The sequence below is a fragment of the Antennarius striatus genome, chromosome 10 (assembly GCF_040054535.1).
Source record: "Antennarius striatus isolate MH-2024 chromosome 10, ASM4005453v1, whole genome shotgun sequence".
Taxonomy (NCBI): domain Eukaryota; kingdom Metazoa; phylum Chordata; class Actinopteri; order Lophiiformes; family Antennariidae; genus Antennarius; species Antennarius striatus.
Genome location: NC_090785.1, coordinates 21,334,585 through 21,359,493, shown reverse-complemented (window position 1 = coordinate 21,359,493; position 24,909 = coordinate 21,334,585). Strand labels below are relative to the sequence as shown.

The 24,909-nt window shown below is 44.9% G+C and overlaps 1 protein-coding gene across 1 annotated transcript in view; it reads left to right on the top strand.

Moving 5' to 3' along the window:
- Positions 1 to 21,302, top strand: part of LOC137602838 (GDNF family receptor alpha-4-like) — a 40,367-nt gene extending 19,065 nt beyond the window's left edge. The window contains exons 3-9 of the mRNA XM_068325901.1: positions 954 to 1,250; positions 5,311 to 5,382; positions 6,976 to 7,330; positions 9,434 to 9,543; positions 10,527 to 10,661; positions 13,696 to 13,832; positions 20,341 to 21,302. Coding sequence (XP_068182002.1) covers positions 954 to 1,250; positions 5,311 to 5,382; positions 6,976 to 7,330; positions 9,434 to 9,543; positions 10,527 to 10,661; positions 13,696 to 13,832; positions 20,341 to 20,559 — 1,325 coding nt within the window. The 3' untranslated portion in view covers positions 20,560 to 21,302. The remainder of the gene's footprint in view (positions 1 to 953; positions 1,251 to 5,310; positions 5,383 to 6,975; positions 7,331 to 9,433; positions 9,544 to 10,526; positions 10,662 to 13,695; positions 13,833 to 20,340) is intronic.
- Positions 21,303 to 24,909: the final 3,607 nt, after the last annotated feature.

Here is a 24,909-nt window from a genome sequence, read left to right as displayed (position 1 = left end):
CCCTAAGATTGACCGGAAACAACATCTGTCCACCACAAATACTGGACTCTCAAAATCACTAGCAAACCGTTAATAGCTCATAGTATCATGTACTATGATGTACTGTGAATAAAAATACTGTACGTAATCTTATTGAAATACGTATGTATAGCTCCAATATCTACCGTTAAGCGTCACTCGTGATTCATGTGATCGTTTTCATCCAGATTAGTTTACGGTAAACTTTAATCCTTATAATCTGATCCTTGAGGAGAAGAAGAATAAAACACTTCAAAGAACTCTCCACCAGTTTTTAGGATCATCACCAACAACAGTCAGAGTCAGCTGTTGATGCTGATGGTCCACTGTACGGTACTGTAGCATGTAGCATGTAGCTTACCTTTATAGTGAGGAAAAGGAGGAGGAGGGAGGAGTTATTGAGGTCAGAGTCAGAGCTGTCATCAGAGAGATGGTCACCACTACCAATATCTTCACTAGCCTTTGTTTTATCATCCATGATAAACAGTAAAGTATCCAAGGTGTGAAGCCTGACGCTCTGAGATGCTCACAGAAACAACAACAGACGACAACAAGAGGAGGAGATGAGTGTTGGAGATGCGTGAACGCAGCAGGACTGCAATAGTTGGATATGGCGCTGCACGTTTTTCTGTATCTCTGAATGTTTGTAAGTTGAATGTTTGTACATTGAGGAGTACCTGTATGCCAAACTATGCAGTGCAGCAAAGTTACTGACCTTAGCTTGACCTTGGTTCAGAATCCTAGGTGTGAAACCATCCTGAAAGGTGGACCTGGTGTGGATGTGATAGAGTAAAGAACGAAGTACTGTAAAGACGTGTCACTACACGTCAGTGTGTTGTGACCAGGCGTTACACTCGTCCAGATGTTTCCAGGTTGTTGAAATTGAGTAATGTCTTAAAATAACATCAACCTTCATGTCTGTTGTCTCATGTCAGGTGTGTTGCCTTCATCAGCACCCATCTACCCCTTCCCTCTGCCTCCCACTGACTGCATCGAGGCCCATCAGGTGTGCTCCACAGACCCCCGCTGCGAGGCGCTGTACCGGGGCCTGGAGCTGTGTGCGGCTGATGCGGCATTGTCCCCGCTGGGGGAGCAGGTGGCTGCCGAGTGCCTGGAGAGACAGGATGCTCTGCTTGCCAAACACCCTGCTCTGTCGTCCTGTAAGTGCCAGCGCAGCTTCCGCAAGGAGGAGCAGTGTCTGCGGATCTACTGGAGGGTTCGTCTCCTGCCAGGTATGTCAGGACTCTGCTGGGGCTGGGGTGTAGACCTGCTTGTGGGTCCACGTATAAAACTGAGCAAACTTCTATAGATTCAGCTAAAGCTAAGTCTGTGTGGATTTGGTTGGAGGTCGCCCAGTCCTCCAAAGAACTGTAAAGCCACAAGTCAAAGGCTCGGACTTAGTCGGTCTTACTCGGTCTTAGTTACTGGAAGGGGGTCACTTTTAGAATCACCAGGGTTCACTCTGATCTCATCACCTAGTTTCACTGAGAGCCAGATCCTGAAGAAAACCACCAACGAAATTAAACATGGTGTGACTTAAACCAACCCCTGTCCTCTGTCTCGGATTCAACCAGATCCCACCCAGAGTGGAAACCTCTGCCAGGACTGATAGCTGTTCTAGAAAATTTAGTGGAGGTGTTCTTCAGGATCTAGATGAAGACCTAGATCTAGATCTTATCTTAGGTCAGTCTAGAACATTATTATCTGTAATCTCACTGCACTGAATTTTCCGTGGTCCTAGAAATGTAATAATTCTGGGTCATCCGATCCAGAATGTGACTTGGATCCGGACCAGCCTCGTTTGTCATGTGTAATGGATCATACAGTGATGTTATTGTGCTGGATCATATGATGATGTCATCGTGCTGGATCATATGGTGATGTCATCGTGCTGGATCATATGGTGATGTCATTTTGCCAGTTCTGTCCAGTTAGAGAGTGAGACAGTGAGGACATTAACCATGAATACAAACATCAACTGTTCCAGCCCCAAACTGAAAAATCCTTTAAAAATTCTGGATCCTGATGATGGTCTGGATCACAGCTCAAATCAACTGGATTCTTCCGTATGGTGTCTCCCGCTGAAGGTTAGACTTTCATTTGTGTGGTTGACAGATTGCCCTGACTGGGAGTTCTGGTGAGAGGACCTACAGGAGCAGGATGGTGTGTGTGGAGCTGAACACGTACCACACACACCATCAGGAAAACATCTGTGTTCCTGATGGTGTGTGTGGTACATGGAGCTGAACACACACAAACTACAGTTTGTGTTCCTGATGACAAAGCAACACCACATCAGTGTCACTCTCCTCTGTTGTAAAGTGTTTTGCTGACATTTAATCAAAGTCAGAATCAGAATAATTTATGGAGCCCTGAGTGGAGATTGTTTTCTGTACTCTACAAAATTTTAACAGTTATATGAAGAAAATAATAAAAAAATAAGTAAGAATAACTAAGGACAAGAAACAGATAATAATACTGGACCTATCCTTTAAATCAGTGGTCTCCAACCCCCAGGTTGTGGACCGGTACTGGTCCTTGGGTCAGTCGGAACCGGTTCCTGGGTCAGTTGGTACCGGGCCAAAGAGAAAGCATCCAGAACTTCCATTATTTCTGTTTTCTCTCCTGCGGTGCACTGGCGTCGTGCCCCAGAGTGTCCCTGCCTCACGCCCTATGCCGCCGAGATAGGCTCCGGCTCCCCGTGACCCACCGTGACTGACTGTTTCCTCTCTGATCTGGTTCTGAACGATATTTTGTTCTAAATGAGTGGATTCTCTCCTCCTCCTCTATGAGTCACTCTTAAAGATGCTTGCCTTGGTCACATGACTACCTTCTTAAAGGGGCTAACACAGAATACATTGCCGCGAAACTGAAAATCCCAAGCTAGCAGAACCAACAAGAAACAAACGTTGGTGTGACGCTGCGAGGACGCTGCTAATAAAGTTGATACACATTTAATTCACATTCATTATTAGATTTATATATGAAGTCTTTCCACTGGTGGTATTATTTTACACCTTAATGGACGGTCTGTGAAAATATTTTAAACATGTTTAAACAATTTTAAACATGTCCGTGGAACAAAAAGGTTGGGGTCCAGTGGGTTAAAGTACTTCAACATATTTAAATGGTATATTTTACATAAAACAGCATATATTTATTTCCTGATTGTCCTCATGTGGAAGAGAGGTCCATTCAAGAGAACTATCACAGAACACACACACACACACACACACACACACACACACACACACACACACACACACACACACACACACACACACACACACACACACACACACACACACACACACACACACACACACACACACACGCTAACTCCATCCAGCCTCCTCCCCTGTGGCCTATTAGTCAGCAGAGCATTAGTGTAATTACACACTCTTCAGTTCCTAACGCTGCAAGGCTGCTCTAGCGTGTCATTACCATAAATATATAGCATAGAATAGGATTTACATACATAAACACTTTACAAGTCATTACATTCTTGAATGACTCTGTACTTTGGAGTGTGTTTAAATAATTTGCAGGAACAAACGCTTTCTCCACTCGTCAATCAAGGCTCTGATGATGAGTTCTGCGATGGGACAAAAGCTGCCACTAATAACACGAGCTTAGTGACTTATGATGACTTACTTCTCTGCGCTGTTTTGGCCAGACTGATGAGATTTTAAATGAAAAGGGACTGTTGTTTAGGTTCACACAGGCTGTTTGATCGATGCTGAGTTGCACCTGAAAGAAGAATTCAGATGAAAAACAGTGGAACAGGCATCGAGATGGAAGATTCACCACCTTAGGAATGTACACACACATTAAATTGATTCAACATGCTACTTGGTCATACCTAACTCGACCCCCCAGTCCCCACACAGCTACCTCAGAACATTAAACTTCAGTGTCACATGTTTGTTTGTGTTTGTTTCAACTGAAAGATGATATTATTTATGAAATATAGTATAACTGTAGGCATGTTTTATAGTGATTCTTACAGATGTTGTATTAGCTTTGATTTTTGACAGTGAGACCTGCCATTGTCCTGTGTTTTCTAATCGTAATGTGAAAGTAGGCTAACCGTATCCTGACATCATATATCAGAATCAGACAAAGGGAATCAGTCACATTTAGAAAATGTGGAACAATGTCTTTGAATGACAAATGAACTGGGCTAGAGAAAAGTGACAGTGTCAGTTTACATCAGGGCTCGCACTGAAGCTGCTACAGATCACATGTTAGCACTTAGCTGTCCTTTACAAACACACACCAACAAAGATCCACAGTAGAAGCGTCATTTTGTCATTGATGACATGTTACAGCTTTAAAACATCAGCACATCATTGCCATTTTGAGTATGTAGGCATGCTAACATTAGCATTAGCACTTACAAGGCCCTACTGTGTTTAGGTAGCCTACTGCCACACCGTTTTGCTTGCCAGTCTGTATGCTAATTGTGATTTAGTGCTCTATTGCTAGTTGCCCCTACACAGGGTATGACCTACCGCAGCTACTCAAAGAGCTGGTTCAGACCTGTAGGTAACCTCTGTCCTGAGGGATCTCTGAGCCCTCAGACATTCATTATAGAGCAAGGTGGAACAGCTGGACCGATCCCAAAGGTCAAGACCCAAAGCTCATGACCGTAGAGTAGGAAATCCTTCTTCAACCGCCACCTTACCGTGGTGGGGAGAGTTTGAGTCCCTGAATGATCCCAGGAGCCATGTTGTCAGGGGCTTTATGCTCCTGGTAGAGTCTCCCATGGCAAACGGGTCTGTGGTGACGGGCCACACATGGCTGATCACATGACCTCCGTCCAACACATTGTGGCTGTGATAAAGAGCTGATCTGAGGCCAGTGTGGCTCCATCGTAGATGTGATACGTCTGTCCTGCTGCTGTCAGTCAGTCCAGTGCTGGAGGACATTCACACAAATGTGGTTTACTTCAGGGGCCGAGGAACATCTTTGTTCTCAGCCCCTGTGAAGTAAATGTCGGTACAGTCAGCTGGTAGAAAACAAACAGCACTTCATCTGGAACAGACAGGGTGTGAACAGAGGCTCAAGTGGGGAGTTCGCGTTACAGATGCTTAGCAATGGAGGGTTCTCGCTCTCTCTGGTATCTAAATCTTACTACATCTTAAATCTTTCTTTCATTCATCCACTTATTGTCTACTGCTACTGGGTCGTCTACTGGGTCGTCGGAAGCTGGAGCCTATCCCGGCTGACTGGGGGTGTGAGGCTGGGGAAACTCCGGGCGCATTCTCATCTGTGTATTTTTTAATCCAGGGGAGGATGAGCTGGAAATATCGCCGTATGATGACACACTAATGGATACCCGCATGGCCTCGTTAGTGGCAGGTAAACACACACACACACACACACACACACACACACACACACACACACACACACACACACACACACACACACACACACATATTTTCCATTTCATTGACAAACACAAACTGCCGATGGTTTGGCCAAACGTCTCCTCTGATGCAGGTGTAGAACATGTTGGTAGCATTAGCTACTGTCCTTGTGATGCACTCAACAGTAACAGGTCAGCCTTGTTGGAGGCAACCTGAGGGGTGGTAGCATCTTTGTCAGTGCTGTTCTGTCTGTTGGTTTTTTGAGTCTAGTTTTATGTCAGTAAACGAACAGATCAATCAATCAACTTATATTTATATAGCACTTAATCACATCTGAAGACATTTCAAAGCGCTTAACAAATAGAAAGCCAACAATGCCCTCCAGAGCAAGCATGAGTGACGGTGGTGGGGAAAAACTCCCTCATTGAGGAACAAACTCCAGGCAGGACCCAGGGTCTGGAGGGCGGTCATCTGACTTGACCTGTTGGTTGGGACAAAGAAATACACTGGGGACAGAGATAGGTCAGATGATATTCAGCTCCTGGAAGTAATTGTAATAACAACAGTAACTGTAAGATGCTGTTTGATAGAGAAGTACAGAGAAGGCCAGAGGGAGCTGCATTGTGTTTTTGTAGATCTGGAGAAAGATGATGACAGGGTGCCCAGAGAGGAACTGTGGTATTGTATGAGGAAGTCTGGAGTGGCAGAGAAGTATGTTAGAGCAGTGCAGGACATGTATGAGGACTGTAAGACAGTGGTGAGGTGTGTGTAGGTGTGACAGGAGTTCAAGGTGGAGGTGGGACTGCATCAGGGATCAGCTCTGAGCCCCTTCTTGTTGCTATGGTGATGAACAGGCTGACAGACGAGGTTAGACAGGAATCTCCATGGACTATGATGTTTGCAGATGACATTGTGATCTGCAGTGAGAGTAGGGAACAGGTGGGGGAGAAGTTTAGAGAGGTGGAGGTTTGTCCTGGAAAGGAGAGGAATGAAGGTTAGCCGCAGTAAGACAGAGTACATGTGTGTGAATGAGGGGGGACTAAAATGAAAGGAAAGGTGTACAAAACTGTGGTGAGACCAGCGATGTTGTTTGGTCTAGAGACAGTGTCACTGAGGAAAAGACAGGAGACAGAGCTGGAGGTAGCAGAGATGAAGATGCTGAGGTTCTCTCTGGGAGTGACCAGGAAGGATAGGATCAGGAATGAGTACATCAGAGGGACAGCACATGTTAGAGGTTTTGGAGATAAAGTCAGAGAGGCCAGACTGAGATGGTTTGGACATGTCCAGAGGAGAGATAGTGAATATATTGGTAGAAGGATGCTGAGTTCTGAACTGCCAGGCAGGAGGCCTAGAGGAAGACCAAAGAGGAGGTTTATGGATGTAATGAGGGAAGACGTGAAGGTAGTTGGTGCGAGAGAAGAGGATGCAGAAGACAGGGTCAGATGGAGGCAATTGATTTGCTGTGGCGACCCCTGAAGGGAAAAGCCGAAAGGAAAAGAAGAAGAACTGTGAGATGCTGTTTTCTGGTAACTTTCTGAACACACACAGGTATTTAGTTTTTGGCTAATTCTTCGCCCTTCAGCCTCGTCGGTGATGCAGCTGGACGGAGACAACCTGTGCCTGAAGGCGGCTCAGGACTGTGGCCTGTATGAGAAGTGTGGTTCTCTGCGATCTGAGTACGCGTTGGCCTGCACCAAACAGATCCGTGGGACCAACCGATGCAATCAGCAGAAGTGCCACCGGGCCTTGCGGCGGTTCCTGGAGCGCGTGCCTGAGGAGTACAGCCTGGGCGTCCTGTTCTGCCCCTGCACCAACAACCTGTGTGGCGAGAGGAGACGGAAAACCATCGTACCGTCCTGTTCCTACCAGGACATGGAGGGTCTTCAACCCAACTGTCTCCATCAGCAGAGCTTCTGTCGTCGAGATGACCTCTGCAGGTAATACATTAAATTAGCAAACGCAAAGACTCAGAAATGGTTCGTGAAACAGGGAGTAGTGTCTGCTAACGGGAATGAAAATGGAGGGGATAGAAGAAGAAACTTTTCATTGGAGAAAATGACCTTTGTCTAGCTTGTCTAGTGTGAAAGCTGGAAACATGCTAACCAGCCACAGCTAGCCGGTGATTTTAATGCCTAAGCTCCTGTCTCATGACCGAAAACCAACCCTCAAAGGAACTGATAATACAGATGGATAGAACATTAGCTCAGACCAGATCTCATTCTAACAGGACCTGATGATACTGATAGTAGTTGACAGCGGGACATCTGTCTTTTGATAGCCTGGTGTGTTCCCATTCCCTAAAAATTCAGTTCAAACGTGAAGATAGCTTTATAATGCTTGAAGATCATATATATTTATGTTTATATTATACATCAGTAACGTGAGATACGAGCTGCTCAACTTGAGATACGAGTCGTCGCTCTGCCTTATTTTTGTTCAACAACCGAGCAAAAAATCAAGATACGAGCCGCAATTCAGCACACCGCCACTAGTTAACGGATGTGGGCAACATCAGCTGAGACCGGATCTCGTTCTTTACCACCTGTTGGTGGATGGGTACAACATCAGCTGAGACCGGATCTCGTTCTTTACCACATGTTGGTGGATGGATACAACATCAGCTGAGACCGGATCTCGTTCTTTACCACCTGTTGGTGGATGGGTACAACATCAGCTGAGACCGGATCTCGTTCTTTACCACCTGTTGGTGGATGGATACAACATCAGCTGAGACCGGATCTCGTTCTTTACCACCTGTTGGTGGATGGATACAACATCAGCTAAGACCGGATCTCGTTCTTTACCACCTGTTGGTGGATGGATACAACATCAGCTGAGACCGGATCTCGTTCTTTACCACCTGTTGGTGGATGGATACAACATCAGCTGAGACCGGATCTCGTTCTTTACCACCTGTTGGTGGATGGATACAACATCAGCTGAGACCGGATCTCGTTCTTTACCAAGTGTTGGCGGATGAATACAACATCAGTGAGACGTTGTTCTCGTTGGTGGAGTAAAGACATCGCTTGTGTTTTCTCATGACTTTTTTTCATTCTCTATTATCGTTTACGTAACATATTATATAATTGATTACACACAGGTCTGCATGTCTATTTATGATTAAAAAATTTTTTTTTGTAATTTAGGGAGTTTGGAGCTTTTTTATGAGGCTGGAATGAATTAAAATGATTTTAGTTATTTAAAATGAAGAAATGTTTGACTTATGAGCTCAGTCATGGAGCAGATTCCATTCATATCTCGAGGTACGACTGGGTTTTGTTTTGTGAATTTATGGAAGGTAAATATCAATTATTTATTTACATGGTTTGAGTGCTTTAAACGGATTTGAGAGTTTCTAAGGTTATAAACATTCAATGTTTATATTAAGAGCCAACTTTTTAGTTTTAAACATTCAAATAACAAAAAAATAACACCAAAATCATGAAGAAACTCTGGGTCTGATGGACCTGAAGACTTCTGTGTGGTGTACTAAGATAGATGTGTCATGATGCAGAACAGAGGAACTAGACACTTTCACGTTTCTCTTGCCAAACTAAGGTAAGCTAAATTGTCTTTTAGCCCACAAATAAAACTCACCTCAAATATTGTTTGTCTTTTGCTACTGATGCTTAAATCCCTCTTGATCCTCTGTTGCAATACTTCATTTTTTCTTCATAGCGTTCTTCACATCCCATAGTCCTTGTTAAAGCTGTTATAAATCCCCTTGTAATGTCAAACTGGCTTCCATGGTCTCAGAGGCTTAGCATGGCCCCTTGTATTTTTGAAGTTTGAATTCTGGAGAAGTTGTGTCTCTAATGTGTGGGGAAGTAGGATTACTTACTACATATTTCCAGGTATTGATCATGTGAACACGATCCATAGCCGCTTTGGCCTCAGAGAATCCAAAACAAATGATCAAGGAGAAAGCAGCATTAGGAAACCAGAGAAAATCCTGGTAATGGACAAAAATTACCCCAAACATCCAGATTTCCTGCCACATCTTGTTTTTGATGCAGATGTCTTGTTTGTGTTTCCAGGTCCAGATTGGCTGACTTCCTCAATAACTGCCAGCCGTCTTCTGTGACGGCCAGCGGCTGCCTGAAGGACTCAGCAGGCCTGTGCCTCCGAGCCTACGCTGGACTCATCGGTACGGGAAGCAGAGTGGGGGTGGGGGTTGAAGATCAGTTGAATTACAGAAAACAGAGCATAAGTACCCCAGAGGTTACCCTCAGGCCTCAGTGTCGTATTCCCCTCGTTTGTTCGTCTATCATTTGCCCTGAACACCTAAATGTAACACGACAGAAACTAACGTTGGTCTTCACTTCATTGGAACACATTTGTGTTTGTATTTTGGATTAAAAAAAATCATCAGCACATCTAAAATGCAATTTTTTATGTAAAACAATCAGCTTAATGTAATATGTAATTATTGATTGCAAAAAAAGATTAAAATTATAGATTGTAGAAAATATATCAAATAATCTTTTTTTATGTGAGAAACCAATATTGTTTAACTGTCAGTCTGGTTAATGTTCCACACTGAAGCCAGATGTATGTATGTGGAAGGGTAAACAGCAAACCCTCCAACAAACAACTCCACTGTGTTTAATCCAAACACAAGCAGAGACGAATGTTTAAAACTGATGCTGGACTCACTGAAGTCTCTGCAGCCCAGAAGTCTGTGGGGTGACCGGTCGTCTACTACCAGATGGTGACTGGTACACTGCTGTGTGAGTGATGGTGTGAATGGGTCCCGCTCCTAAAGAGCACCACTGTGTGAACGTTTGTGTGAATGGGTGAAGGCTGCTGTCGTAAAGGGTTTTGAGTGTCTAGACAGATGTTTTATCATTCCAGTCTGTTTTTACAAATGTTATTCTCGATGAACCCAGAGGTGGTTTTAACATTCCTGCTTTCAGTCTTCATGCTGGGCTGTGATGGTGGACACCCATATTATCTTTCTAGTCATTTTGTATTAAAATCAAGTAATTCTTCTTTCATGTGTTCTGTTTTTGGAGTATGTGTCGACCTCAGCTCAGATATTTTAGTTACAATGTGGGCTTTGTGATTTACATCTGTGTGACTGACATGTAAAACACATATGACAGCTAACACCCCCCCCATGACCTGTAGGCACCATCATGACCCCCAACTACATCAGCAACAGCTCTGAAGACGTGTCCCTGTGGTGCAACTGTGACGGCAGCGGCAACCAGTGGCAGGACTGCCTGCGCCTGCAGCGCATGTTCACCCACAACCCCTGTCTGCGTGAGTACACCCCCACCCCACCCAGTCCCACAACCCCCCTACAACCCATGTCTGCATGAGTGCAGCCCCCCACCCAGTCCCACAACCCCCCCACAACCCCTGTCTGTGTGAGTACACCCCCTGAAAATGGTATGAAATCAATGAAAATCCATTTCATGCCATTAATCTTACGGTTAACATTTCTATAGTGTATTCTGTTATAAATCTAAGTAATGGGAACCCGTGGAAATTCCGCAATAAAATAATATCAGACTTCTTACCAAACATATGAAAACAAATGTATTCAAACCCAACATATTCAAAAATCAACGCGGTGATGTAACGACTTTGTGTTGGCCAATCATGGATGGCGCTGGGCGGGCATTGTGAATCCGTAGATGAATGTTAGCAGGCTAACTGGAGAAAGAAAGACAACTAATGGTGAGATTGGGAAAGGAGCTAACGTTAAAGGAAAAGGCAACTCAAAAGAGCAAGTGGAAAAGAAATGTTAGGGAAGTGATAGTTCTGTTAGTGACTACATGAACAGAACTGTATGGAGTTAAGGAGCGTTTTTGTCAGATGCCCCAGGAGCATTTTGGATACTACATGGATTGTCCCCATTCCAAACAGAAACCATAGCTGGACAGACTGTTGGCGCTAGCAGCTAGTTTCACTCAGCTAGTTCCTGCTGTTTGGACTCTCTGCAGTTATCAATCCATCCATCCATCCATCCATCCATCCATCCATCCATCCATCCATTCATCTTCAACCGCTTATCCGGGGGGTCTCGGGGGCAACAGTCTCAGGAGGGATGCCCATACTTCCCTCTCACCAGACACCTCTTCCAGCTCCTCCGATGGAATCTCGATCGCGTTCCCGGGCCAGCCAAGAAACATAGTCCCTCCAGCGTGTCCTAGGTCTTCCTTGAGGTGTCCTCTCGGTAGGACATGCCCGGAACACCTCCCCAGGGAGGCGTCCAGGAGGCATCCGGAACAGATGTCTGAGCCACCTCAGCTGGCTCTGCTCGAGGTGGGGGAGCAGCGGCTCTACTCCGAGCTCCTTCCTGGTGACTGAGCTCCTCACCCTATCTCTAAGGGTGACCCCCGCCCCCCCACTCTACGGAGGAAACTCATTTCGTCCGCTTGTGTCCGGGATATTGTCCTTTCGGTCATGACCCAAAGCTCCTGACCATAGGTGAGAGTAGGAACGTAGATGACCAGTAAATCGAGATCTTCGTCTTGCGACTCAGCTCCTTCTTCACCACGACAGACCTACAGCAACCGCATCACTGCAGAAGCTGCACCAATCTGTCTGTAAATCTCACGTTCCATCCTTCCCTCACCTGTGAACAAGACCCCAAGATACTTAGTGGAGGAACAGTTATGACACTCTAAAATTATGTTAGCTGGGAAGTCCCTGTATAGTTATTTATTATCCTAACATAGCAAATGCCGTACACCATATTGTTCACGTGATTCCTTCTGGCAGATGCGCCGTGATTGGTTGGGCCCTTGATTGACAGGTAGTGGGTGGAGTTGCTGACAGTGTGACATCGTGAGACTCTTCAAGAGAGACTATTCAAATATATAGGTGGGGATTGTACTATATTTAAGAGTAACTGTACAGATGACATGTGTAGGTGGATACCCTGAGGTGTGTGTAGGTGGGTACCCTGAGGTGTGTGTAGGTGGGTACCTTGAGGTGTGTGTAGGTGGGTACCCTGAGGTGTGTGTAGGTGGGTACCCTGGTTCCTGTTTTTCTGTTCACACACAGATCTGAGATCAGTCTTTCCTTTTGGATTGTAGGTTGACTTAACGTCTGTTTGGTTTGGAAGGTCTCACTCGTCAGTTGTCCTTTCTGTTCTCTGTGATGAGTTCACTTCTCCTGTTCTTTACCCTTCCTCCTCTTCCGACTGTATTCATGCTTTGTCCATGATCTCCTCCTCTGTCGCTGCTCTTCCACCATCACGTGTTGAATCACACATTCCGTTCTTCCTTTTGGATTTAACTTCTTACATTTCCTTGCTGCCCCGTCGATCTTGTAAGCCTTGTGTTGTTCATTAGCTGCTGTAATCCATAAATTATTGGACGACACCCGCTCAGCACCTCGTCCATCTAGGCCATCTACTTCCTCCTGTTCATTAAAACTAGTGTGACACTTCTTGAAAAGGTAAAGGAACTGAATTCCCTTATTATACCCTTGTATATAAAATTTGAAACTCGTCTTCAGAATATTTTCCCTCACTTTTCTTGTTAAGGACATACGTGCAAATTGGGTTAAAATAATTCCTTTGAGCCTCAAATATTGTATAAGCATGTAAGGATCTTATTTATTTAAAGACATTTCCTAAGGAAAGAGCTTAAGCTAATTTTATGCAACCATTTTTTCAAATCAAGAACACCCTAAAAAATATGAGGACATTATTTATTATGGTTTCATGGTAATGTTTCTGTCCCTCGATGCTCCGTGTGCAGCTTCCTTTTTTTGCCCTAAAGCAAACAGAAAACACTGCTGTCCACATTATTTTTATAAATCCTGTTTTGAATAATATATCTGAGGATGAGAATTATGAAAGGAGAATTAATGTGTCACCAACAAAGATGCTGTGACAAACAACTCAAAGGGAATACATGAAAGTTGTCTCCGACACAACGCCTGTAGAACACAACTCCTCGTGCGTCGACTCCACGAGGCTTCCTGTCGGGTCCAGACATCTGCAGGTCCGGAGGCGTAGAGGGGGCTGAGGGGGAAGCCCTCCGGCCGTCACTCCATCAGCAGCTGTCAATAAGACTGTCGATACGCGTTGTGCCTGTATGTCCAAACACTACAGCTCAGATCGACCGTCCATGCACGTCCCATAAAGCTTAGTGATTTATCCACCTGCCGACAGCTCCAGCAGTAAAGCTGCCAAATAGATATGTAGGTTCACACCCACTCAGAGACACACACACACACACACACACACACACACACACACACACACACACACACACACACACACACACACACACACACACACACACACACACACTCATCATGCCCTGTGTCCTTACAGGTAACGCCATCAGCTGGATGGGGAGCCCCGGGTCCCTGCCTGCAGACATCACCCCCCCTCCTGCCCCCAGGCCCTCCCCTCTTGTTCAGGAGGATGAGATGCCGAGCAACAACCACCTCCCTGAACACAATGACATTGTGAGTACACTGGAGCCCGTCTCGCACACGCTGTCGTCACATTTTAAATGAGCGTTCAGGTCTCTGTGTTATCTGGTTTGAGCTCGTCTCGTCGTTGTCACACCGCATGTTGTTTATTAATGGCGTCTGTTTTATCTGCTGTATTTCCTACTCTTACCCTGCATGATTTTTCCAAGCTCTAAATTTTATATTCTCTTTCTGCTTCTGGATTTTGACAAAGGATGTTTGTTAGACATAAATATAAACTTTCTTAACCTCACAATGAGGAAAGTTGCTTATCCACCTGACGCCATATCTGTCACGCTGGGCGGGGTTCCAGTACCGGTGTCAGCTGTGTGTAGCTTACCTTCAGAGTCAGCTGTTGATGTTGACGATCCACTATGCGGTACTGTATGTAGCATGTGACATGCAGCTTACCTTTAGAGTGAAGGAAGAGGAGGAGGGAGGAGTTATTGTGGTCAGAGTTCACAGAGATGGTCACCACTACCACCAACTTCACTAGCCTTTGCTTTATCATCCATGATAAACAGTAAAGTATCCAAGGTACGAAGCCTGACGCTCTGAGATGCTCACAGAGACAACAACAAACAACAACAAGAGAGAGAGATGAGTGTTGGAGATGAGTGAATGCAGCAGTGCTGCCCCATGGGGGTTGTGGCAGAAAGGGGTACTGCAGGATGATAGTTAGATATGGCAATGCACGTTTCTTTGTATCTCTGAGTGTTAGTTAGTCGAATGTTTGTAAGTTGAGGACTATCTATTTATCTCTCTGTCTGTCTGTCTATCTATATCTACACGTGTGAATCGTGAATGTTGTACAGCTGTGGTTGTTATGGATTGTAGGGACTTGTGATGTAGACAGTCCACACACACAAACACACGTGTGTCTCCAGTGTCACACACTCCGTCCTTCTGTTCAAACTGATCGTTTCCTGTGAAAACAGGAATCTAATCAAGAAATGTCCTAAACGAAGACCATTGGTGTGTTGTTAAAGATATGTTATCTCCTACCAGCGGAGATTTAATGTTTGTAATGGACTGAATTTACTCCTGACTTTGGGAAACTAAATACTGAAAGCTAGAATCACCATATTGGAGTGTGTTTTTCAGTCAAGCTTCCTCACTTCGTATCAATGTGTGTGTGTTGACCCGGTACGGCCACGTCAACCTGAGCTGAGCGATTTCAACCATCTGTTAATCTTATATTCTCTTTACTAAGAATCAGTTACTTTTCTGTCTCATTTGTAGTCGTGGTTCAGGAACATGTGTCTTTTTCATGTTAATCACACTGTATAATTGTGTGAGAGCATGTTACGTTTGAAGTTGATGCCATTGGATGCCATTGTGCCTTCACTGAAGGTAATGGGGAGGTGTTGAACCCTGGCACAGGGCTGCTGTAGCCTAGCGGTCTGCGTGGGGTCACCCTGTCTGTCTTCCAGCTTCATCATTTAAAGTTGTGTGGGGATTGTGGTCATGAGGGTCTCACAATCAGACTTCAACTACACTCTTTAGTTTGTCCTGGTTAACTTGTCCGCCACCCATCAGGTTTCACACAGGCTGTGGCCGACAATCAGGTCTTGGCTTGATGGGCTTTGATGTGGGCCTGTTGGCTCTGTGTGAGTCTACCAGCTCCCAATGAGCAGACAGTAACAGACAAACTGAAATGTGCTGTGAGCACATATGTTGTGACGGTTCCTCGTCTCTCAGCTCCTGACTGTCCTTCTCCTTCTCCGGTGCTCACCATTAAATGTGGTCCAACTCGATTGGGGTCCTGGCTCCAGCTTCGGCCAGACCTCAATCTGCTGTGGCGGTGACTTCCAGCACGCCTCTGTGCCAGAGATAATTTGGGCCGCCAGACGAGAGGGGTTTCCAGCTCTCTCTCTCTGTCCGTCTGCCTCACTCCCCCACTGAGCAGATTAGATGAGGTGTTGGTTGGAAGCGGTGCATCAGTCAGGCTTTATTAGCACGAATTTATTCACGCTCATATGTCCCCACCTCCGTCTCTGCCTCCATTAAACTCCCCTCCTTCCTGACTCTTCCCCTTCCTAAGTCCATCCAATCTTCCTTTCTTTCCGTTCCTCTCTCTCTCTTGTCTTCCTGTTTCCAGCTCCGTTCAGTCTGAACCTCTCCTCTCCACCCATGCCTGCTGCAAATCTCCTCATCCGTCCGTCACTCCGCTCCCCATCTTGTCTTTGTGAGGAGCTTTGTTGTGTTTCTCTAAAGTGATTTTTTCCAGACTCTGAAAGGTTTCACTTCAAACAGTTGAGTATCTGCTCCAGCAGAGGAGAAAACATCTCACTCGGAAACGTAGATTTCTGCTCTGGGTTTCAAATATTACAGTTCTACCAGGAAACTACACATTTTTAGTGAGGAGGGATTTTAATGAGGGTTGTTTTTAATCCTAAACTTTCCGAGGCATTCATTCACTGACTATTTGGTATCCGACCAATCAGAAAACAAATGAAAATGAAATGATGAAAACTTATTTATTAAGTTAAAAAAGTGCTGACCTGCTGTATATTATTATGAAGTCATGGTGGAATCAACTGGAAGATGGTAGCTGACACAAATACACTGTCTGTGGCTTTAAAAATACACTGTAATGTCTGGACAAAGAAAATTAAATTCAAGTTACTGCTATATATATATATATATATATATATATATATATATATATATATAAATTGAAGTTACTGCTTTATATATATATATATATATATATATATATATATATATATATATATATACACAGTGTGTATATATACACAGTATATATACACTGTATATATGTATGTATATATATACTGTATATATATATATATATATATATATATATATACTGTGTGTCAGTATATATACATACAAACACATACATACATGCGCACACACACACATATATATATAATCTATACAGTATATATGTATATAGACACACACACCTATGTGAAAATTAACTAGAGTAGAAAACTGATTCTCCTTACGGGGGAAGGAACGAATAGAGAATTTCAATCATTGATTATTGACACTGGATTAAAGATCTTGAACCTGTCACAACTCCCCGTCCTAGGGGACGGCCTCAGGAGGTAGGAACAGCGCTCTAACTGAAACTCTTCCACCCTGAATTTGTTTGCAGCTCCTCAAGCTGCTCATTTCTGATGTCACTGCAGGATCATTTCATCTTAGTCATGTTACCTGTTCCTAAAAGTACAAACAGTTCCTTCAGCTCTTGACCATTAGAGGAGTAAACCGATGCTGCTCAGTGTTTTTGTCACATATATTTTGGGGAACAGGAAGTCACTGTGACGCACCATAATGTCGTCCAGTCAGCATCAACATGCTGCTGATGTCACATGACACGTCTGGAGGTGTCAGTATAAATAAGTCATGTGATATCAGGAGGAGTGTGATGATTTTGTCGCCATGTTGAAAAAGGAACAAAATGTCACTCAAGAGTTTGTTAATACATAAGTACAGGTATACTAAATAAAAAGGTCAATACCATACTTTCTGAACTTAAGACTAGAAACCAGGTGATTATGACCAACTGGCAGCCATCTTGTTTCCTGCTGTACAATGATGGCTTTCTCAGATCCTACTAGGAGATGAGGAGAAAATGTGAATCAATATTCTGCTTCATCAGATCCTATTTCTCACTTGACTTATTGTCCTTTTACTGAAGTGAAAAGTTCAGTTGAGCTTTTCTAGTCCTCAGGCGTTATACAAACATGACGGGGTCAGAGAAGGGTTTCCTTACATGTTCAGGTGCAGAATATTGGAGCCGCAATCAAGCAAAAGGTCATCAGAGTCAATAAACTATTGTCTCTAAGAATAACAGAGTGGAGGAAGGCGCTGTCTCTGTTGGTCTGCCTGCTAATTTTAACACCCCATCTGATGCTTGTCAAAGATCTGTTTTACTGCTGATGAACAAAACGGTGCTAACGTCCTGAAGCAGCGTCGCATGAGCGCCTTCTTTATGGCTTCTTCCACTCTCAGACGGGGGATGAAAAGTTAAAACTCGATGAGAAATTTGTGAGCGCTGCGACATGAGCTGGGAGCAAAGGCAGTATTTCACTGGAATGATAGAAAGTATGTTATTGTCAGTAAGAAAACAATCACGGTGTTAGCCCGGGGCTAGCCCAGATGCTGATGTGTTGAACAGCTGCCTGTCCTGAACGTTCAGCAGCCATAACGCTGCAGTCAATCATATTCATCAACAGCTCTAAAGTTTAACACATCAGAGTGTTCAAGCAGAAGCACTGATGAAGAAAGGCTCCACATTCACCTCGTGAGACGCCCCGGAGGAGCACCAGCCTCCATCTCCACCAACCAGAGGCTGTCGAAGGAGCTACCATAGGCACCAGACTCCGCCCACCACATCACCGCCAATAAGAAACAGTCTTTAGCTTCATCCTTAGGTAGCAGACTCCTCCCATCACTTCACGACCAATTAGAAACAGTCTTTAGCTTCAACCTTAGGTAGCAGACTCTTCCTACCACATCACCACCAATCAGAAACAGTCTTTAGCTTCTTGCATAGGCACCAGACTCCTCCCACCACGTCACCACCAATCAATTAAAGAATAATGTTTCTTTGATACACGGAAGTGCGCTGCGTTCCGTGAGTCTCGGACCGCAGTGCACACACGGATGCTGTCAGCCAATAGCATGCGTGTATGGTATCACGTGACTACCTACTAAACATCCGTGATGTAGTGAAGCCGGGCATCTTGAAGTGCGTATAAGCAAAGGATTACTGTACCATTTAAAAAGTTAGAAGACAACAAAGTCTGCCCAAACCATTGTGTTAGCAGTCAGTTGGGTGTAGAACAATTCTTCTCCCAATATGCTGATCTGCAGTTCAGCCTGAGCTGCTTCCTCTGACCAGGGACATATAAGACAGCTATTAGCTCAACAGCTGTCCTGCGTCTTATGGACTCATCATTCCATAACACCTCCTCCCTAGAAGGTCTTGAACATGATGCAACACTTGGCGACAGACGTTGGGTCAAACCAATCATGCTGCAGGCAGCTGGTTTGGTTCTGATCATCTCACGTCCCCCTCCCTGCAGACCTGTTATCGCTGGAGTCCATTAATGGCCAGAACCTCCAGATGCCAGACACTAAACCAATCTTCTGTATCTAAATGACACGTACAGGAGTGTGGAGACAAGGGTGACATCCTGACACAAGAAGGAGGAGACGGGTTCGTGTGCTCTGGTCCGTCCGGTTCCTCTCCAGAGGTCACACTGCAGTGTGGTCATTACCATTATGGAAATTAAGAAATGCAGGAAAATCAGAGATGCGTGTCACACCTCCATGACGCCAAATGATTTTGTATTCATCAGTGTTTTATTGAAGTGTAAAGGTGTTTGAATATGCAAATGAAAGCTGTGGCACACAGGCGCCGCGTTCTCCTGATTATCTAGTAAAAACAGGTCAATCAATCTAAGCTGGAACAAACCAAGTGATCTTTCAAAGCACACACACCGTCAGGTCCAGATGATATAACCTGATTCACGCCGGAAGCTTCTGGATCTAAAGAATGTTCACTCACAGCACAAACATGGAGTCCACAGAGCGAGGACGGCACACAAGTTCATTTAGCGTTAAATCCTGGATAATCCTGGTTTAGTACAGTAACTCTGCTGGTACTCCGCCAGAGCGCCCTAAAGATGCAGGAATCGATTTCATTAGAGTTCTCACCAGAGTCCTGTAGCTGCTCAGATTTTTTAGCCTTTGCCATGAAGTCTTCTATAAATCATCAATTTCTCAATGGTGTGGAATTATCCAAAACAACAGTAACTAATAAAAGTCTCAACCACATCATCAACAAATTATGTTTTCCATCCCATGTCCCTTCCTATAAAGTTGTTAGACATCCACTAAGGAGTCTAAACCAACCAATCAACCAACCAATCAATCAACCAACCTTGTGAAAACTGGATTGGTTTGTAATACGACCAGAATCATTTAAAAATTCTTTATTCTGATGTTCCGTTTCTCCCATAATGCATTTCCCATTCATAAAGGTGTGCATTGACTCGGTGCTGTCTTATTTACGGTGCTGTTATTATTTGCCCAGACCCTGTTGGGTTGGTTCGGGGATCTAACCAAACTGTGACCGTGTCTCGTGGTGCACTGTAGCTGTCACGTATGATTAGCGTGAGGATGACTGTGGTCACGCCTGCTCTACCTCAGCCCTTTAATTAGAGCTGCCATCCCTCTACCTGATCCTGTTACTTCATGCTCTAATCTGGACTGAATGAACGTCAGATTGAATGCAGGTGATGGAACGTCGCTCATCTTTACGTATATACAGTATGTATTTCTATCTGTTGCACGACTTGGGGGGGATTCTGCCTTCTTTTCTTGTTTTTTTTTCTTTTCTTTTGGGAGGGGGGGGTGTGAGTGAGCAGATGTGATGAAGGACCATGTGAAGCGTGTCCCTTCAGATTGGTAAATATGTTTTTTCCCCCGTCCCTCTTCCTCGTGTTCTCCTCCTTACAAGCTGATGAAGAGTGAAGAAGAGGAGGAGCTGAAACAAACGGAGGAGGAGCTCGATGAAGATGAGCAGTTTGACATCATCCAGCTGTACTCAGAGAGGGCCACCATCTCCAACCTGGGCTCCTCTGGCAGTGGTGGGGGGTCGGCTCCCTCCACCAGCGGCCCCCCAGCAGCCGTCCTGCTGCTGCTGCTGCTTCTGTCTGCCTCTCTCAGCTGGGGGTAGGACAGGGGTATGGAGACACACACACACACACACACACACACACACACACACACACACACACACACACACACACACACACACACACACACAACGGACCTTCACTCTGGACTGATGGCTGTATATGAAGACATGGACTTCACCTTCTGTCTGTAGCACCCCTTTGAGTCCTCATTGTGTTCTTGCTTCCTTCTTTTCCCCTGAAATTTGTTCCACGTGTTCTGACTGATGCTGCGACGGTGAATTAATGCCCTGCACACAATTTTTATATGTTCATATGAGGACCGAGGTGTGTTATCAAAGTACAATATTAGCTTGTAGCTATATATCATATCAGATGGAACACGCCGTTCAGTCGTCAGCAGTAAATATTTAATACATCGATGGTTTCTGGCAGCTGCCCCTGAGCTGGGGTAAAAAATGGCTGCGAGCCCACCCCTGTCTGCCGTAGGGTGTCAGAAAGCTGCTCCAGCTAAAGCAGCAATGAGCTTCATTGCGTCTGTGTGGTGAGCCTACAAGTAGGTGGTCCCAACCCGGGGCTGATGGGTCTTTTGTTCTCACCATGAATTATGCCAAAATAAAAATGTGTACAATGTGAACATGCATATTGAGTAGAAAGCTCCCCTTTAGACATACGTCCACTGAACCGTCACTGTTTGAAGGTTTTCTTACCCCCCCCCCATCCTGTATAGTGGTGTAAAGCATTGTAAAGCAGACCCCTGTCACCAGTACCCCCCCACCCCACCCCCGTCAGGAGGGGAGCGTCATCGACTGACTGTGAATCGAGGCTCCTGCAGCAGTCACTTAGAAATAAATATAATAATACCTCTAAAGATGCATTTCATGTGTTTTTATGCACAATCTGTCAAATGACACACATTTATAAAATGTGCTTCAAAATAAACTCCACTTTTTTCTTTCTTAGTAGGTTTAAGTTGCTGCCATGAAAACAACAACATTTAGATATGAAAAGGCTCAGCAGGTCGGTGTGAATGTGTATGAAGGATAATCTGTAATCTATAATAATCTATATGCAGAATAGCCCAAAAGGCATGTTAAGCAAGTTTGATGAATATCCACAGACAGACAGGCAAATGGACAGATGTAATCTGATTACAGTCACCACGGCTCCATGAAAACAGAGGAGGTCAGTCAGTCACCCGGGAGACCGATTGAGAGCAGCTGATTGGTCAGGAATCACGTGAGGGATCCAGTAGGATCACCACAAACAGAACCACCTGGTGTCGGGTTGGTGGTTCTAACGTGTTGATGGATGGTGATTGGTTACCTGTCCGTGGGTCGTCCAGAGCGACCGGAGGGGGGAAAGGGGCGGGGCTTGATTTACGGCGCATCATTCAAACTTTATCACGGTGATGAATGGAGCGCTCGTCTTCTCTCCGCTGCTGTCTCCATGGTGAATGACAAAACACACTTGTCTCTCATTGTTAAATGAACTACAAGTGCCAAGTGTGTGTGTGTGTGTGTGTGTGTGTGTGTGTGTGTGTGTGTGTGTGTGTGTGTGTGTGTCTGTTTGTCAGATGCGTTGAAAAAAAAAAACTGTGGAAAGCTGTTAGTTATAATTTGAGTCTTGCACTTCGACGTTCGCACTCACGTCAGCATCACCACACATGCCAAACGCACACACACACACACACACACACACACACACACACACACACACACACACACACACACACACACACACACACACACACTCATACATTTGCACACACACTGCCTGCCACGTTTAGAGCCGATGCAGCTCTTTCTCGCTTTATTGCTCCATCCTGTCCCTATCTCCCTCCCTGGTGACTCGGGACCAGGACCAGCGCCGCCACCGGCGCTGATATGAATAAAGCCGTCATAATAAAAACAACACGCCAGAAACAATATGAGCTCTAAAACGGCAGAACAAATCAAATAGCTCCCCAGCAGGCAGAAAACACACACGCTACTTCTGACACCAACACACAGACAGAAAAATGAAGGGAGGGAGACGTATGGAGGAGAAATGAAGAGAGAAATAAGGCCGAGTCCCTGAGTGGACGCGTTTGATGTCCTACTTGTTTTTAGTTGGGAGGCTGATAATCAGTTCCTGACAACATCTCTTTATCATCTGACAGGCTCCTGGGGGGTGGCAGGGTGGGGTTGTTGGGTATTTGGGTGTTTTTGTTTGGGGGGGGGGTTACAGTGATAGAAATATTGTGCTATAGCAAGAACAGAAAGGACCCCGGAGCACAAACACAGAGAGAATCGCCAGCTCTTGATTTTCTATGTCTTATAAATCTTTTGCTGACACTCTTTTTTTTTTTTCTTGTGAGTGTGTAAAATTAACTTCCATCAGCAGGGGCATCAGAGGTGGTGGAGGGTAAAGGGATGGAAGAGGAAGAGAGGGAAGGAAGGCAGACGAAGGAGGGGAAAACACCAGATAGCATGAGAAAGTGAGAAATAAAAACGACAAGACAAGAAAAGACAAGAAACAAGGACAGAGGAAGCACAAAATATTAGAAAACAGGCAGGGAAGGAAACGGTAGGGATGAACTAGAAGTAGGAAAAGGAGAGGAAGCAGAAGAGAGAGGATGACAAAAATCAAATGGGGAAGAAGGAAAAGAAGAGGAAAATATGGAAGGAGAATGGAAACAAAGAGAAATGGTCAAGAACAGAAAAAAATATACAAGAAAAAATATACTGAATAAATGAAAAGAGGGCAAGAGAAAGAAACAGATGAGTGAGAAGGAAGACAAGACAAAGGACAAAGGAGGAGGAAACCAAGAGAATGGATGATGGAGGGAGAAAGGGAGAGAGGTCAGCAATGTCGTTTAACCCCCATCCGGCAGAGACGACACACACACCCAATCGTTTGTGTGTGAACACACCCCTCACACAAAGCGCCTGTCAGTCAGTGAGCAGGGATCGACAGCGCCGTGTTCACCTGCAGACGCTGCTGTGAACACGCTGAACACTGAAACCACCATAATGTGAGGAGTTTGTCGAAGTCTTAACTGAGAGTCGTAAACAGCAATCAGCAGTGTCGTCTGGAGCGTCAGCAATCAGAACGCTGCATAAAACATCAGGGTAATGACGGCAAGGCGTTCCCACGGTGTGTTCCCATAATGCTGGGAAGGAGGTGTGAGAGACACCACTTTGTTGAGAATAAAGGACGCCCCCCCCCAAAAAAAACAAAAACAAAAAACATACAGATGTACTCAGCCCAACGCTGATGGAGCCTCACCTGAACCGCCCTGGTCCACTAGGTCTCCACAGTCAACCAGCTCTATGCTCTAAAGTCGACCAGTGACTGAGCACTGGTTGACTGGTCACATGATCCTTCACTGATGTGATGTACAGTATATATTTATTTCAGTAAACATTAACAGAATGATGAAAAGCTGAATTGTGCTAAATTGATTTGATGTCAGTGGTCTGGTCTGATGTGTTGAAGGTGGGCTTTTCTCTGTACAGCTCTCCTGACAGTCTCCATGAACCAAATGGTCTGTTTATGGATGTGCGTGATGAAGAACACTGAAGAACACTGGTAGGAATCAGCTGCTGAGGACTTTATCAGGTCCAGGATCAAAATAGTGGATGGAAACCGTGTTCACTGGAACCAATTAGAGCCGGGACTGGTCTGAACGTTCAACCAGTGTGGGAACCCACCGAGGAATTCCTTCAATGAGGAAGAGCACAAACCTCAGTTGGACAACACTTTACACCTTGAGATAAGTCAGAGTAAAGGTGGAAACTGTTCAGCCCAGCGTCACATTTACAGAAGCTGCTATCATATTATCAGCCTAGTGTTAAAAATTGAAGGAAATGATGTCAGAATTGATTCCACACAGATAATATTTGGGTGTAAAGAGCATTAGAATTCCCAGTGGTTTACAGAGAGTGTTAGCTATCTCTGTTTATATGGATGGACTGCTCGGTTTGTTTGAAGCAGATCGAGTTTTGGTCTTCCTTTACTAATTAATTATTGATTGGGTTGCCAGTTTTAGGAAGTTTTTATGGTTAGGTAATATCTTCTATACTTTATTTTGACATTGACTAGCTCCATGCTGGTGTGTGTGAAGCAAACCCAGAGGCCTATGTTTTGTCCACAGGTGATCTCTAACCTGTAGATCACCTACAGCTCACCTGGAGTTCACCCCGTAACCCCGAACACCCCATCATTCTCCTCATCACTGATGGGTTGTTCCTGAGGCAGGGCCTCCTGAGCCAGCTTTCCTACACCTTCAGGAACGCTCCACAGTACAGGAACCCAACTGGTCTGGACTGGAAACCAATGGGGCCACAACCGGCTTCACTGGTCTTCTTTAAGATTCAAGACCAGGCCCCCACCTCTACCCTTTGGTC